General features: G+C 32.7%; 2 protein-coding genes across 2 annotated transcripts; one reads left to right on the top strand and one right to left on the bottom strand.

Moving 5' to 3' along the window:
- Nucleotides 1-943: 943 nt before the first annotated feature.
- Bm9832 (Low-density lipoprotein receptor repeat class B containing protein) lies at nt 944-7,908 on the top strand (the record flags this gene model as incomplete). Its single annotated transcript, XM_043081092.1, has 13 exons — nt 944-1,024; nt 1,485-1,604; nt 1,854-3,867; nt 4,128-4,226; nt 4,618-4,755; nt 4,929-5,056; nt 5,195-5,331; nt 5,692-5,814; nt 6,184-6,354; nt 6,498-6,727; nt 6,873-7,038; nt 7,542-7,612; nt 7,754-7,908. 13 exons carry the CDS (start codon nt 944-946, stop codon nt 7,906-7,908), a joined length of 3,633 nt encoding a protein of 1,210 aa, XP_042937026.1.
- A 2,523-nt stretch (nt 7,909-10,431) lies between these two features.
- On the bottom strand, nt 10,432-14,404 carry Bma-nars-1.8 (Uncharacterized protein; the record flags this gene model as incomplete). Its single annotated transcript, XM_043081093.1, has 11 exons — nt 10,432-10,635; nt 10,756-10,899; nt 11,163-11,324; nt 11,674-11,848; nt 12,298-12,431; nt 12,508-12,695; nt 13,176-13,326; nt 13,462-13,532; nt 13,671-13,851; nt 14,041-14,209; nt 14,337-14,404. 11 exons carry the CDS (start codon nt 14,402-14,404, stop codon nt 10,432-10,434), a joined length of 1,647 nt encoding a protein of 548 aa, XP_042937027.1.
- Nucleotides 14,405-14,758: the final 354 nt, after the last annotated feature.

The raw sequence follows: 14,758 nt of genomic DNA on the forward strand, positions 1-14,758 counted from the left end.
CAAAACATGTTCTGCTGTTGCTCAGGTTTTTCATTACATAATCATTAATTACCAAGTAGTAATTACTTAGCAATTACTAATTCATTTGTCTCCGGTCGTATCATCTTCCATCCAAAGATTTCTGGCAATAAACAATTTCAGTTGATAAGTTAACATCAGATTCTTGTACATTCTGTACTGAAATCATGCAGAATTTGGTTAAATCTTTTGGAATGTAAACTTTTAGCTTCTTAAAATTTTTCCAATGTCTTATTTGTGATGTAGATACTAGCTTTGACTATTTTTTCGATTACATTTCTTTAAATATTATTTCCAGATTATGCGAAGCTACTATGAATTGCTTCTAAATTCCAATCAAAATTCATGCGATTTGCGGAAGTTCAATTTTAATTTATCAAGTTTAAATCTTACCGATCCAGAAAATATTACTCAGTTGAGCGGAAACTCCAGTAAAATTAATAGCTCGTTAGGAGGTATATTGCATTTTTCATTGTATTATTAAATAATTCGTTTTTACACATTTGGAAGGTAATATATATACTCACTGCAATTATTTTTACTTCAGAAATAATTTTTATCCAATTTAAACTTCAAGCAGTGAGAACACTGTTTTTTTTTTTTTTTTTTTAAACAAACTTTTTAACGAACAAACGAAATCTCGGAATATGTCATTTTAAATTAATTAGATTATTAGAAATTGAATTTTTCAACTTTGCGCGTTATTTATATCAATTCTTTCAGATTTATTAAATCCAAAAAATAAAAATAACGAACGATGCGATATATTCAGTGAACGATACATATTGGAAGCAACAAGAGAGTTGAGAAAATATGAATATCTCCCGTACCGATTGTTCCGGATTCCTTTCAATCAATTAATCGAGAGAACTCCTTGTTTAGATTACAAAATTTACAAGAAAAATGTTCAGGGTATTAGTTCCCAATGCAGGTTTGCATTTCTGTTTTGGCAGCATATAACCATGTGTTCCGTATGGTACTAAAACTGGCACAGATTCAAATCTGTGTAAGCTCATTCAGTCTTACATTTTTGTATTAATCAGGAAGTATCAATATTTCAGCTACTTTTCAGGAAAATGAATACACATCTGGAAAAGATTTATGATTATTACTGTAGCAATAGCTTCATTAATTCATTATTAAATCAAGAAAGCTGCATAGAAAAGCTTCATTCAATTTGTAATCAAAGTGATTGCTCAAATGTTGATCTTTTCTCAGATGCATATAATTCTCTTTTGAAAACGGTTCTTTATTTTGCTTCATACTTAAAATATTAAAATATCAGTATTAAAGCCTTTCAATTTAATTTACCTTAAGGTTACCAGCTGACTGGTATAATCATTGTTTGATTTCACAACTGCTCTTGCAAATACTTTACAACTAATGATGTCTTGAAATACAAAGATTGGATGATTATCGTTTAATTTCATTTTTTTTTTTTAATTTAAGACATTTTTTAAACTTAGGAAAGAATTTTAAATAAGAAAACATCTGATTTCTCATCTGAATGGTGTAACTTTGCCAAACGATACCTTGGCTGTGGAATCACTGAATCTTTTTACGAAGTATGTCCAAAAACTGCAGAGGTTTGTTATTTTTATTGAGTAATCCAACTGCTTGAAATTTTACCATTTCGAATCTCTTTTAGTATTTTGACACTTTTTTTGTAACAATTTTGAAAGAAGGGGAATTTTTTTGAAAAAAAGATTTTGTAATGACAGGTGCAGAATTTATTGAACTCAATAAAATTAGAAATGTATGATTCAAATGTTTTATGGCTGTCTCTAATAAATTCTTAAATGATTGTCGTAAACAGTTTATTTCTTTTTTTATAGGCTTTGCAAAACTACTTTGAGATACTGATTAATCCGAATAATAGCAACTGTTATTTGCGGCAACCAACGGCTAACCATAATGAAATTGTTTTTGGTCGGTTAATTCGGCAACTAACAGCTGATCTGAATGAAACCGTTCCTGATTGGTCAGATCGACAACCAACAGCTGATCTGAATGAAACCGTTCCTGATTGGTCAGATCGACAACCAACAGCTGATCTGAATGAAACCGTTCCTGATTGGTCAGATCGACAACCAACAACTGATATGAATGAAACCGTTCCTGATTGGTCAGATCGACAACCAACAGCTGATCTGAATGAAACCGTTCCTGATTGGTCAGATCGACAACCAACAGCTGATCTGAATGAAACCGTTCCTGATTGGTCAGATCGACAACCAACAACTGATATGAATGAAACCGTTCCTGATTGGTCAGATCGACAACCAACAGCTGATCTGAATGAAACCGTTCCTGATTGGTCAGATCGACAACCAACAGCTGATATGAATGAAACCGTTCCTGATTGGTCAGATCGACAACCAACAGCTGATCTGAATGAAACCGTTCCTGATTGGTCAGATCGACAACCAACAGCTGATCTGAATGAAACCGTTCCTGATTGGTCAGATCGACAACCAACAGCTGATCTGAATGAAACCGTTCCTGATTGGTCAGATCGACAACCAACAGCTGATCTGAATGAAACCGTTCCTGATTGGTCAGATCGACAACCAACAGCTGATCTCAATGAAACCGTTCCTGATTGGTCAGATCGACAACCAACAGCTGGTCTGAATGAAACCGTTCCTGATTGGTCAGATCGACAACCAAAAGCTAATCTGAATGAAACCGTTCCTGATTGGTCAGATCGACAACCAACAGCTGATCTCAATGAAACCGTTCCTGATTGGTCAGATCGACAACCAACAGCTGATATGAATGAAACCGTTCCTGATTGGTCAGATCGACAACCAACAGCTGATCTGAATGAAACCGTTCCTGATTGGTCAGATCGACAACCAACAGCTGATCTGAATGAAACCGTTCCTGATTGGTCAGATCGACAACCAACAGCTGATCTGAATGAAACCGTTCCTGATTGGTCAGATCGACAACCAACAGCTGATCTCAATGAAACCGTTCCTGATCGGTCAGATCGACAACCAACAGCTGATCTGAATGAAACCGTTCCTGATTGGTCAGATCGACAACCAACAGCTGATCTCAATGAAACCGTTCCTGATTGGTCAGATCGACAACCAACAGCTGATCTGAATGAAACCGTTCCTGATTGCTCAGATCGACAACCAACAGCTGATATGAATGAAACCGTTCCTGATTGGTCAGATCGACAACCAACAGCTGATCTGAATGAAACCGTTCCTGATTGGTCAGATCGACAACCAACAGCTGGTCTGAATGAAACCGTTCCTGATTGGTCAGATCGACAACCAAAAGCTAATCTGAATGAAACCGTTCCTGATTGGTCAGATCGACAACCAACAGCTGATCTCAATGAAACCGTTCCTGATTGGTCAGATCGACAACCAACAGCTGATATGAATGAAACCGTTCCTGATTGGTCAGATCGACAACCAACAGCTGATCTGAATGAAACCGTTCCTGATTGGTCAGATCGACAACCAACAGCTGATCTGAATGAAACCGTTCCTGATTGGTCAGATCGACAACCAACAGCTGATCTGAATGAAACCGTTCCTGATTGGTCAGATCGACAACCAACAGCTGATCTCAATGAAACCGTTCCTGATCGGTCAGATCGACAACCAACAGCTGATCTGAATGAAACCGTTCCTGATTGGTCAGATCGACAACCAACAGCTGATCTCAATGAAACCGTTCCTGATTGGTCAGATCGACAACCAACAGCTGATCTGAATGAAACCGTTCCTGATTGGTCAGATCGACATCCAAAAGCTAATCTGAATGAAACCGTTCCTGATTGGTCAGATCGACAACCAACAGCTGATCTCAATGAAAACATTGCTAGTTGGTGCTTATTTGTAATTCAACTCTTACATACTAAAATGTTTATTTTTTTATCAATCATAATAGATAATATCACCGGTACAATTCAGAATATCAATGATCATCAGGCTTAACAAAGGAAGAATACTTTTAAGAGGAAGAATTTTAAATTCCTAATAATTAATGATCAACAGTAATTTTTGATTAATGGTAAGTTGTGGAAATAAATAAATATTTCATTCATGCAAAAGTTGACTCCGGAAATATTATAAATGTTATAGATGCTAGCAGTAATTCTGATCTCCAGACATGTAATAATTGCAAAGTAATCAAATGTCCAGAGGGTTTCTATTATAACAAACATTTGGCAAAATGTGTTGGTAAGTACGATAGCTCACTTTTATCCGCGGAATCATCACGAACCGATATCTTTTGCATATTTTTAGAGAAGAATTTCATAGTTCAATTTAGTGATTTGATATTAGTTTTAAGTAATTTAGGAACATTTGAATGATTATTCAGCTTTAAGATAATCTTGAGATTTGAGACTTTTTCTTACTTTTAATTCTTTAATCAACAGTCATTTTAGAAAGTTCACTTCAAGTTTTAAATTGCGAGTCGTGGCAATTTCACTTAAATGTGGAAAATATTATTATGATGTTGAATGATTTGATAAAAATAGTGATAGAAACAAAGTAAAAATGAAAAAATTCGACCATACTTATACCTTATAGATCATACTTATCATAATTATATCTTATTGAGATTTAGATGTAGATGAATGCGCATCCAATAAACATTTTTGTTCGCAGAAGTGTATCAATAAGCAAGGTAGCTATGATTGTGAGTGTTTTGGCCCTTTGTATAGACTGGCTCGAAATAATCGTCGGTGCTATCGAACTGATAATGGTTATTCGTTATATTTATTACTTTAATTTTTTTCAGTAATGCTTGTTTATAGAATGGCTTAGTAATATTTTTTTGAACAAGAGCAAATTCATTAAGTGAGGTATTTCAATTTCAAAAAATATTATAAGCGATAAGGGAGTAATAGACATGTAAACCTGATGATATACTTCCAGAATCCGTCGTGTTTTTCTTGGCTCATTCTCATAGTGTATGGAATATAACATATAATGCAAAATCTCAGCTTAAGTTGGTACCTAGCAATAGAGCTGAAAAAGTGGCCATGTTCGACTACGACTTGAAGGTAGATCATTTCATAAAAAAGATTCACTATTGTTTTTTAACCGCTTTGAAAATTTTGAATCTTTTCAGAATTTCTTCATTGTTTTCATTTGTATACACACAAAAAAAAAAAGAGTTATAGCATTAAATTGTGTTCCAGGAAAAGAAATTATACTATGTGGATCTAACGAGAAATTCAATTCAGTATGTAAATTTGCTTGATAGAAACAGAGTACATATCATACAAAACCATGATATTGAAGGTACAGAAGGAATCGCTATTGATTGGATACATAGGTTACTAACTTACTTTAATCGTCATAGCATTATTAAACTAAAATATAATAAGGTTTTTTTTTTTCATGTAAAACTATTTAGAAACAATTCTAACTCTCTTAATAGCAACGGCAATGATGATAGTATAGTGAAAATGCAATAGCTTCAAAAATCTATCAGATCTTATGGATTACAATTGAAAGCATAGGGCATTTCATCAAATTATCAATTCGATCATTGATTTAATAATTTACATGAAGTAGATTTTAATAATTTACATTCTTTCAAAGGCACAGTCATGTCTGCTTCTGAAAGAAAGTGAAAAAAATTAAGCATAGATTTGAAATAATGTTAAAAAAAACGAGATCAGGTACCATTCAGGAATTTGTATACTCTACGTTACAAGCAATTACATGTGCAACGTCTTGATGGTCTTTATAGAGCATTACTTTATGATGGATTTTTTCAATTGCCTCGAGCTTTGGTCGCTTATCCTTCGATACGGTTCTTTTTTCTTTCCTGGAAAACATTTCATAGTTTTGAAGTTACTTTGTAACTAATATTGAACTAACATTTCCTATCTGCAATAATCAAGCAGCGTAACTAATACTAAAAAAAAACTGACACTATTCATCCGGCATTCATTGCAGTATCAGATTGTAAATGGTGGGACCTTCATGTTTTCTTCTATATAATGTGACAATTGTCAAGCAAAATTTGGCTAAATTAGATGATATCTTGCTTAAGTAGCATAAGATTCAACTTTTTCCTTGTGCTTTGTCTACTCTCGAAACACTCTCCTCGAAAATAGGATATAAAATTGTTAGAAATTCTTGTGATTCATGGTTCTCCATGCAAATACATTCTTTACAGTGAACTGTTTGCAAGCGACTGGGGAGTGAAACCATTTATAGTCCGTCTTGCTATGGACGGTACTCAAGCAAAAAAGATCGTCACTGAAAGTTTAGTTTGGCCAAATGCACTAGCTATCGATTATTTCGCAGAACGTCTTTACTGGGCCGATGCTTTCCGCGACGTTATTGAGTTCATTAATTTTTTTAAATGTTTTCTGGTTAAGGCGAAGATTATATTATATAAATTTCCGATTAGTATCATAATTTGAATGTAGCAGGAAGAACTCCTCATTTAAAATTTTCTCATGATTTTTATTCTAACCTTTAATCTAGAATGGCAAATTTGGATGGAACGGGTCGACGAACTGTAATCAGTGACGATAAGTTGGTGCCGCATGTTTTCGGATTAACGATATTTGACGATACGATCTTTTGGAGCGACTGGACTCGTCGTGGAATTCTTTTTGCTAATAAACTTACCGGTCAAAACTCAACAAGGCTGATGGAGACTGTATTGCCACCGTATTCCCTCAAGGCATATCATCCTTTTATGCAAATGGAAGGTATGCCATAATCTTTTTTGTAATACTTACGTGAATAAATAAAAAAAGCTTCTAGATCTAAAAAACAAGCTTCAAAATTTACTAGAATCCTACCAGTTTGCTGTGAAATGTTTTTTCATTCAATTACAACTTAATTATACTTCAGCTCCTAATATTTGTGAAGTGACAACATGCCAACATATCTGTGTACCGAAGCTTGATGGTTCAGGACAGCAATGTCTATGCGCCGAAGGATTTATCATGCATGAAAGCGGTCTTTGTGAACCAAACTGTACGAAACATCAGTTACTGTGCTCACGGCCGGATCACAAGTATCATTTTCGAATTAAATAATTTTTTTTTTTTGAATTAATAATTAAGGAATCAGAGAAAATTTGTTATAAGAATTCTTCCTGCTAGAAACAGATCTAAATTCAATTCCTGTTTTATAGACATTCAGTCTTATTGCGATCAACTTTGAGCAAAAATTTTCAGAATAGTAATATTTTTCTATCGCAAATGATTTGAAATTTTACGGATCATTGGTTTCATCTCATTGATTTTAGATTTATAAAATCACATAAAAAAGTTCGCTACTGTTGCAAGCACTAAATATTCACGTTATAGTAATACAGTAGAAACTTACCATTTACGAAATATAATTAATTAATCTTCTGACATATTATCAATCCAAAAGAGTTCACTTCCGCCCTTCTCGTTTGTTCTTTTGGTCTCTTCTATTTATCGGAAATATCATTTTTCTTCTCTTTTTTTTAGGGATAAGTCTATTTACATCGTAAATTAAATGTCAAATTTTTCAAGATAAGTATTTCAGATGTCTCAATTTAATATATCGGTGTGATGAATCGTACAATTGTAGAAATGGAGATGATGAAATGGAATGTCGTAAGTGTTTCTTCATTCCCTTCTTTATGAAAACTATTTCTTTGTATCAGTGTTAAAAAATAAGTGTTCGAAATGTTTTTGCTTTTGAATTCTTTGGCTTTCTTGAATTTGTTTAAAGTTTATTAATACAAATTGTTGCAGCTGTATCGATTTGCATGCATGATGAGCGCATGTTCCCTTGTCGTGATAATCGTAAATGTATTTTGCGATCGCAACGATGCGATGGTTTCGTAGATTGCTATGATGAATCGGATGAATTTTATTGTGCTGATTTAGCTATAGCTTGGAGCCATTAACTGCTCCATAATTGTTGGCTAAGATATGATAAAAACATCATTTCCAATTGCTACTATCATCGTAATACTAATTGCAAACAAGTCTGAAACCAAAATTAGGATTGTATACGACACATCCTCACACCAAAAAGAAGGACAGAGTCTGAATGATATATTTATACCCGAGGACCCATAATTCTTCTCGATTTAGTAGAAGTACAATGATGGAAATTGTGATGGCCTTTTTGCATTTCTGCAATTGCAGTTACTGTCGGTAAATCGAAAAATTCTTATTACACACTAAATGGTTTAGAATAATGCTAATGATTCATCACTATAAACCAATTCGTTATTCCTTTGTTATATCCCATTTTTTTGAAACGGTGAATCCTTTATCTAAACCCCAAATAGTAAATGTACATCTGTCTTCTTTGTTCTTCATTGTAAATGTTAGCCAAGCCCACTTCCTACACCCTTAAAAATCTTCTCTAATCGGTTAATAACAAAGAAACAATCGATGGCAGTCTTCTCGTCCTCCTTGATATCTGGGTTGATCTTGCTCGTAGACAAGAAACAAAAGGTTCAGTTCAACTTCTACAAACCTAAAGTAAATCAAGTAAATTTAACTAACCTAAATCATCTACTCCTCTGACCAAAAAGTTAATTCAAATTCATCACAGCTGTAGCTTTTTTACGATTTGTCACGTTTATCTAAAAAAAAAAAAAAAAAAAAAGTATTCTTCATTTTTTATATGAATTCTTGTAATAGCAATAAGTTCTATTATGAAAGAAAATCTCTATGGGTAACATAGTTTTCCTATTTTTTTTAATTACTGTATACATTTTGAACAGTAATACTTTGCATTTCAATTTAATAAAATTGAAATACTTTTTATATATTAAGAAATCCTTCCATTACTTCAATAGTTTATTTTTTACGAACATTTTTGATTTAAATGCAATTGATAAGTAGTTTAAATGATAAATGATAAAATACAAACTTCAAACTAAATGATAAAATACAAACTTCATTAAGCGAAAAATCGATGAAATTAAACATATTTCTGGCAAAGAAATGAATTTGATCATTAATTTTAGCTTTCCAGTACTTTTAAATTCTCGCTTGATGTCATTTTCGATTAGTTTGCATAATGAATTTGATATTTTTTTCTATTTCTGCATCACTTAAGTATTAGACTTTCGTTTCCAGGAAAAATTTTATTGCTTATTAATAACAAAGAATTTTATTAGCCTGGAAATTTCAATAATGAAAATTCAAATTTTTCTTCTGTTGATGAATGATTACATCGTTGAAGCATTCAAAGGAGTGTTGCAGTACGAAGAATGTCAATCTGTTGACAGCCAGCTGGAAATTTTGCAATGAATAATGTATTTGTTGATCATATCCTTTAATGCTGATATAAATTTTACTGTAGTATTGAAGATTTCCATTGTCTCTGCAATTATCTTTGACTTTTGAACACGTATATAAGTGAATCTACGTGATATTACGTAAGAGTGCAGTTTAAGTAAATACATAGATAGGATTGAAATGTTTACTGTGTAGTACTACTACAATGTAACATTTCTAACATGGATAAATCTACCAACGGACTTTACCATTGCATTTACAACATACAGCAAAGTAAACATCATTGAAAAATTCTTGGTCTTTTGATCGAGGAGGAATGTTGTAGCTCCAAAATTATAAAATGATGCGAAAAAATAGACGGAGAGATCTTCAAATGTGTTCCACATATATTTCCGGATTAGATTTCATTTTTTCACCGTAAACGGAAATTTGTGTTTTGTAAGTGGGAGTGAGGAGTAAAGGAGTGGAAGATAGGTTAGAAAGCAATTTCTCTTGCTGATTTCCTTCCTGAAATTTTAAGTCCGAAAGGAGAATTGTTTACAATTCTTTTTTTTTTTTTATTCTGGCTGTTCAGGAAAAAGATTCTTAATTGAATATCAACAACGACTATGCTGAACTTCTTGCTGCTTTCACAGTATTCATTGTGACATCAAGAGTACTTAAGGTAAATTGTATAAATGACATCTCAACAATTATTAGATCAGCTTAACGATTATTACTTGTAAAAATGACATCAGAATGGAAGCACTAAGTTGCACATTTTTACCTTAAATATTTTTTTAAATGTAACTAAGCGTATCGTTACATTTTGTTGTATGAATTAAATATTCTCATACATACATATAACAGCGTAAGCAGAAGTTAAGGGTTCTTTTTTTTGTACTTCTGCAACATCCATCATTTCTTATATATATGCTGAAATAGAAGCATATAATGTAATATGTTTACTGCATTATAAAAAGCAAGAGAAACAAAAGTTAAGCAAAAAACTTCGCGATAACAACAAAAGCAACTCCTGCAATAACTTATATAATTTATATAAAATATTTTTCAACAACACAGCTTATCACAATCAGTGAGAAGCAGAAAATGATACACAGACCATAACAATTAAACGATGTCATTCCCTTTTCTTTCACTTGATCACGAAAAAGTAAGTTTCCAAATGATATTTATGGGACACATCGACCAACAAAGCGTGGGTAAAGACACACATCGCGAATATGATTGGTGTTTGTTAACCAACAAATAAAACGTTCCAAGCCAAGTCCATAGCCACCATGAGGACAGGTGCCATATAAACGTTGATCCAAGTACCAGTAATACGGTTTCGGGTCAATTTCCACATTTTTAAAAGCTTTCGATAGTTCATCGAACTAAAATATACAAAGAAATTGTAAAGAGAAAAAAAAAAAAAAACGAAAAAAATGAATAAGAAAACTCTAGAAAATTCCTTTTTTGAAATATCTATTAGTGAAGTTTTGAGAGTAATATACCTTCCAAATTCTCATACTGCCACCAACAATTTCGCCAACGCCAGGCATAAGAAGATCAACAGATTCTGTTAAGGTATTATCCTTTGCATCCCTCTGCATATAAAATGCCTTAATTTCGCTCGGGAAACGATTCAGTAGAATAGGCTATAAAATAATTCACAAATATAAACAAAAAGAGGAGTAAAAATTATTTCTGTTAATTCGAATCTCTGGAACTATCAAATTCTGTTCAAAATATATACCTTTCCTATTATATTCTTGCTATAGTCAAAAAAATGAATAAATCATTTTTCACATTGGACGTGAACAAGCATTAAAGTCAATTTCTTAAAACTAGTTACAAATTCTAACTCCAAACGGCAGCGCCTAATTTAAATGTACCCAAAAATAATTCCGCAAATACTCACCTTATTGATGGTATCAGTCATGAAACGTTCCGCTGCTTCAGCAATATCTTCCCCATAAGTAAAAGTATTACCAAATTCATTCTCAACATTGTGTTCTTGCAACCATTTAATAGCATCCTTGTATTCCATTCTTAAAAATGGTCTTTCTGGCGGTTGAAATTTCTGCAAAAAGAGGATAAAAGGCAATTATCATTGATAAACAAAGGAAAACGTAAAGTATCAGTGAAAGAAAACTCCTCGTATATATATTATAACTCTTATAATAACTCTAATAAAGAACAACCTTATTAACTATATGTTTTTTAGAATAATTACTGATCTTTGAGAAAAAATTAATCTTGTGAAGTAAGAATATATCGAAACAAAAGACAGAAGTTTATACTCATCGAATGTTTTAAACTTTTTTCCTATTATAACTGACTTTTTTAAAGCATAGAAACAAGTACTGAAAATATACGCTAAAAATGTAGCATATCATCTAAAAAAAATCAAAAACGAGAGAAAAAATAACCGGATTAATGTGTTCCAATAATTTTTTTGCCTCCTCGTCAGCTAAAAGTCGATCCACTGTGTCGCAAACGAGTTCTTCAATTTTCTCCATCAAATCATCCAGCGTTATGAAAGGACACTCGGCTTCAACATGTGCATATTCCGCCAAGTGTCGACGAGTGCGAGATTTTTCCGCCCTTAAAAAAGCATTCTCAATAATAAGAATGATTAAAAATATTGATAAAAACCGAATAACATTCACATAAAGTCTGCAATTTCTTCTAATTTATCAACTAGTGTTTTCCATTCATAAAATAAATCTCATCTTTCTCTCTCTCTTCCTTACTAGTAGTCTTAACGAGCAGTTTAAGTAGCAATAAAACTACTACTTAAAACAACATTAACACAATATATTATTATATTTCAGTTACAATAAAGCATTATTATTAAGCTTTTAATTATTAGATGGCAATATCACTCTAAAATTTTGCTAATCGTTAACGCCAAAAAATTTCACAATGATTATGATTATTGGAAACCAACTGGCGCCGCCGCATTATGGTGACACATAAAAAATGTATGTTCGCTAAAAATGTTGCCTTTTTGAAATCATTCCTGTATAAAAATGAGAATAATGCATACAAACCTGTAAGACTGAGCAATGCAGAAGACATCACCAAGAGTGGGAATGCAAGTTTCTAGATAGAGCTGTGATGACTGCGTAAGAAAAGATTGCTCACCAAAATAGTCCAGATTAAATAACGTTGATCCACCTTCTACCTAGAAAAAGATAATTTTCAATTATTTTATTGATATACATATATTGTCCTAAACAACATTTCATCAAATATGTAACCTGCGTTTGCACTAAAGTCGGTGGTGCAACTTCCACATAGCCAGCATTATAGAAATGTTCCCGCATTGCTCGAGTAGCAGCTGCTCTCAAACGTAGCAATGCAGCAGCATTTTCACCTCGAATAACCAAATGTCTATTGTCCAACATTTTGTCGACACTTGCTTCTTCGTTTAACACATTATCAATGCCTACAATGAATATAAACTATCGAAATTAGAATTTTCTTATCTATTTTTATTAGTGTATAACAATGTAACTTAATAGTACGGTGAAATAAGCTAACTATACATCAGTATATGATGAAATATATCATGACCAGACGTAGCAAGTTTCATATTCTTTATGCTCGATTAAATCTAACAGTACGCAATATGGATGGCTCTCATGATAACTGTCAACTTTTCCCCATAAACACATTCTCTAAGTCCTTTCAGATATTCACCAAGAATTTCTACTTCTTTTCTGAAAAGTTCTATGATTATCTAAAAAAAATATTTCAAAATATCACCAACGTAAGCATATATATTGTTTAAAGTACTTCATATGCAGTCTCAATTATTCTATTTTAAAAATTAATTTACGGCACATGGATTATAATTACAAAAAATAAAAATACAATACCATAGGATAAAATAAATAAAAAAATGAACGAAATAATTGAACATTACCTCCAGAAGGTGCATTTCCTATTATTTTCCAAAAATCAGCTATTAACTCGTGCCCGTTCGGTGCCTCTTTACCTTCCGGAACTTCCTTTATTGCGCCGTATATCTCAACCGTGCATTCAGTATTCACAGTGAGAGCGTCATACGTCTGGCACTAAAAAAAGTTTAATTAATAAACTCTTTGTTCTACAGGGAATGGTATCATCTATATAATCAATAGCTCATTATTATTTTCTGGTTGTTATCAAAAATTTTCTATCAATCCTAGATCGCATAAAAAATAACTAACCAATTTATCCATGAGTAGTACTTGAAGGAAACCAGTCCCATCTCGAAGGATGAAAAACATCAGTGACTTTCCTAAATACACAAAAACGAACATATTATGAATGTATATGTAATCTTTACAAAAAAAAAAAAAAAAGAAATATCTCAAACAATAATCTATTTCACTGAACAACCAGTTGTGATAATCAACGAATAATAATTGCAAAATACCTTGTCGACGCATTCTATGAATCCATCCTTTGATGCAAACACGTTCATTACGGTGCTTAACGAGATCACGAATCTTCACACCAGTGATATATGACAGACTCGTGTCCAGTTCTATTTGCACTTTTTTGGCTTCTTCAAGGGCTGCTTTTACTCCCACTTCTGTCGCATCCTTCTCTAACATCTAAAAAATACGAACAACTTATTCAACGCTACTCATTAAATATTTGTTATACGAAGCTATTTTTTAATTCATTTTTCGCTAATAAATTAAAGTAACACCTCGCCTCACCATCTTTTCTAACAAGCAAACTACTCAATTCATATTTTCAAAAAAAAAAAAAAAAAAAAAAAAAAAAAAAACAAATCTCACCTTTGCAGCAACTTTTTCATTCTTCAACATTTCTTGCTCGTAACGTTTCCAACTTTTCTTCAATGCCGTCTTTGAAGCAGCTTCCCATACTTGTTTTCCATCTTTCTTTGTCCTTATTAAGAAGTCACCTTTGGAAGACTTAGTAATTATCATCGCCTGATAAAGCGTCCTGCAGTCAATTATCGAAATTTAATTTAACGCAAAAAACTCCAGAAGTTTATACCAATTTAACATAGCCTTCTTAATCTTGCTTCTTCGAAACTTTTTATCTACGAAGACAAAAGTACCAAAATTACCTTAAAGGTTTCAGCTCGCTACCATCATTACCATCATCTCCAGTTTCTGGACAAATATAAACAGTCATTACAACAACCTTCTTCAATTAATTATCTTAAAAAATAGCATATTTAAATAACTAATCATTCAAAAGCAATAAAAACAAATGTTTACAGTGTTACGCAATAATTCGAGAAGAAGTGCACATTTCAATGAACTGCCTTAATCATTACAAATCATTTATCAACAGCTCATTCCTCCTTTCTAACAGCTCAGACCGACTTAATTTCCAGCTACCAAAATGTCACATGTAGGTCACATGTACATATCTTCCCTACACAGACCAACCAACATCGATGTCACTTTTATTGCGGAAAACCACGTTGCATGCTACGCAAATTGCAATCTCTTCAGTACAGGTTGTAACAGTAGTATTGAGTTA

This window comes from Brugia malayi (genome assembly GCF_000002995.4).
Source record: "Brugia malayi strain FR3 genome assembly, contig: Bm_v4_Chr3_scaffold_001, whole genome shotgun sequence".
In the NCBI taxonomy this organism is placed as follows: Eukaryota; Metazoa; Nematoda; class Chromadorea; order Rhabditida; family Onchocercidae; genus Brugia; species Brugia malayi.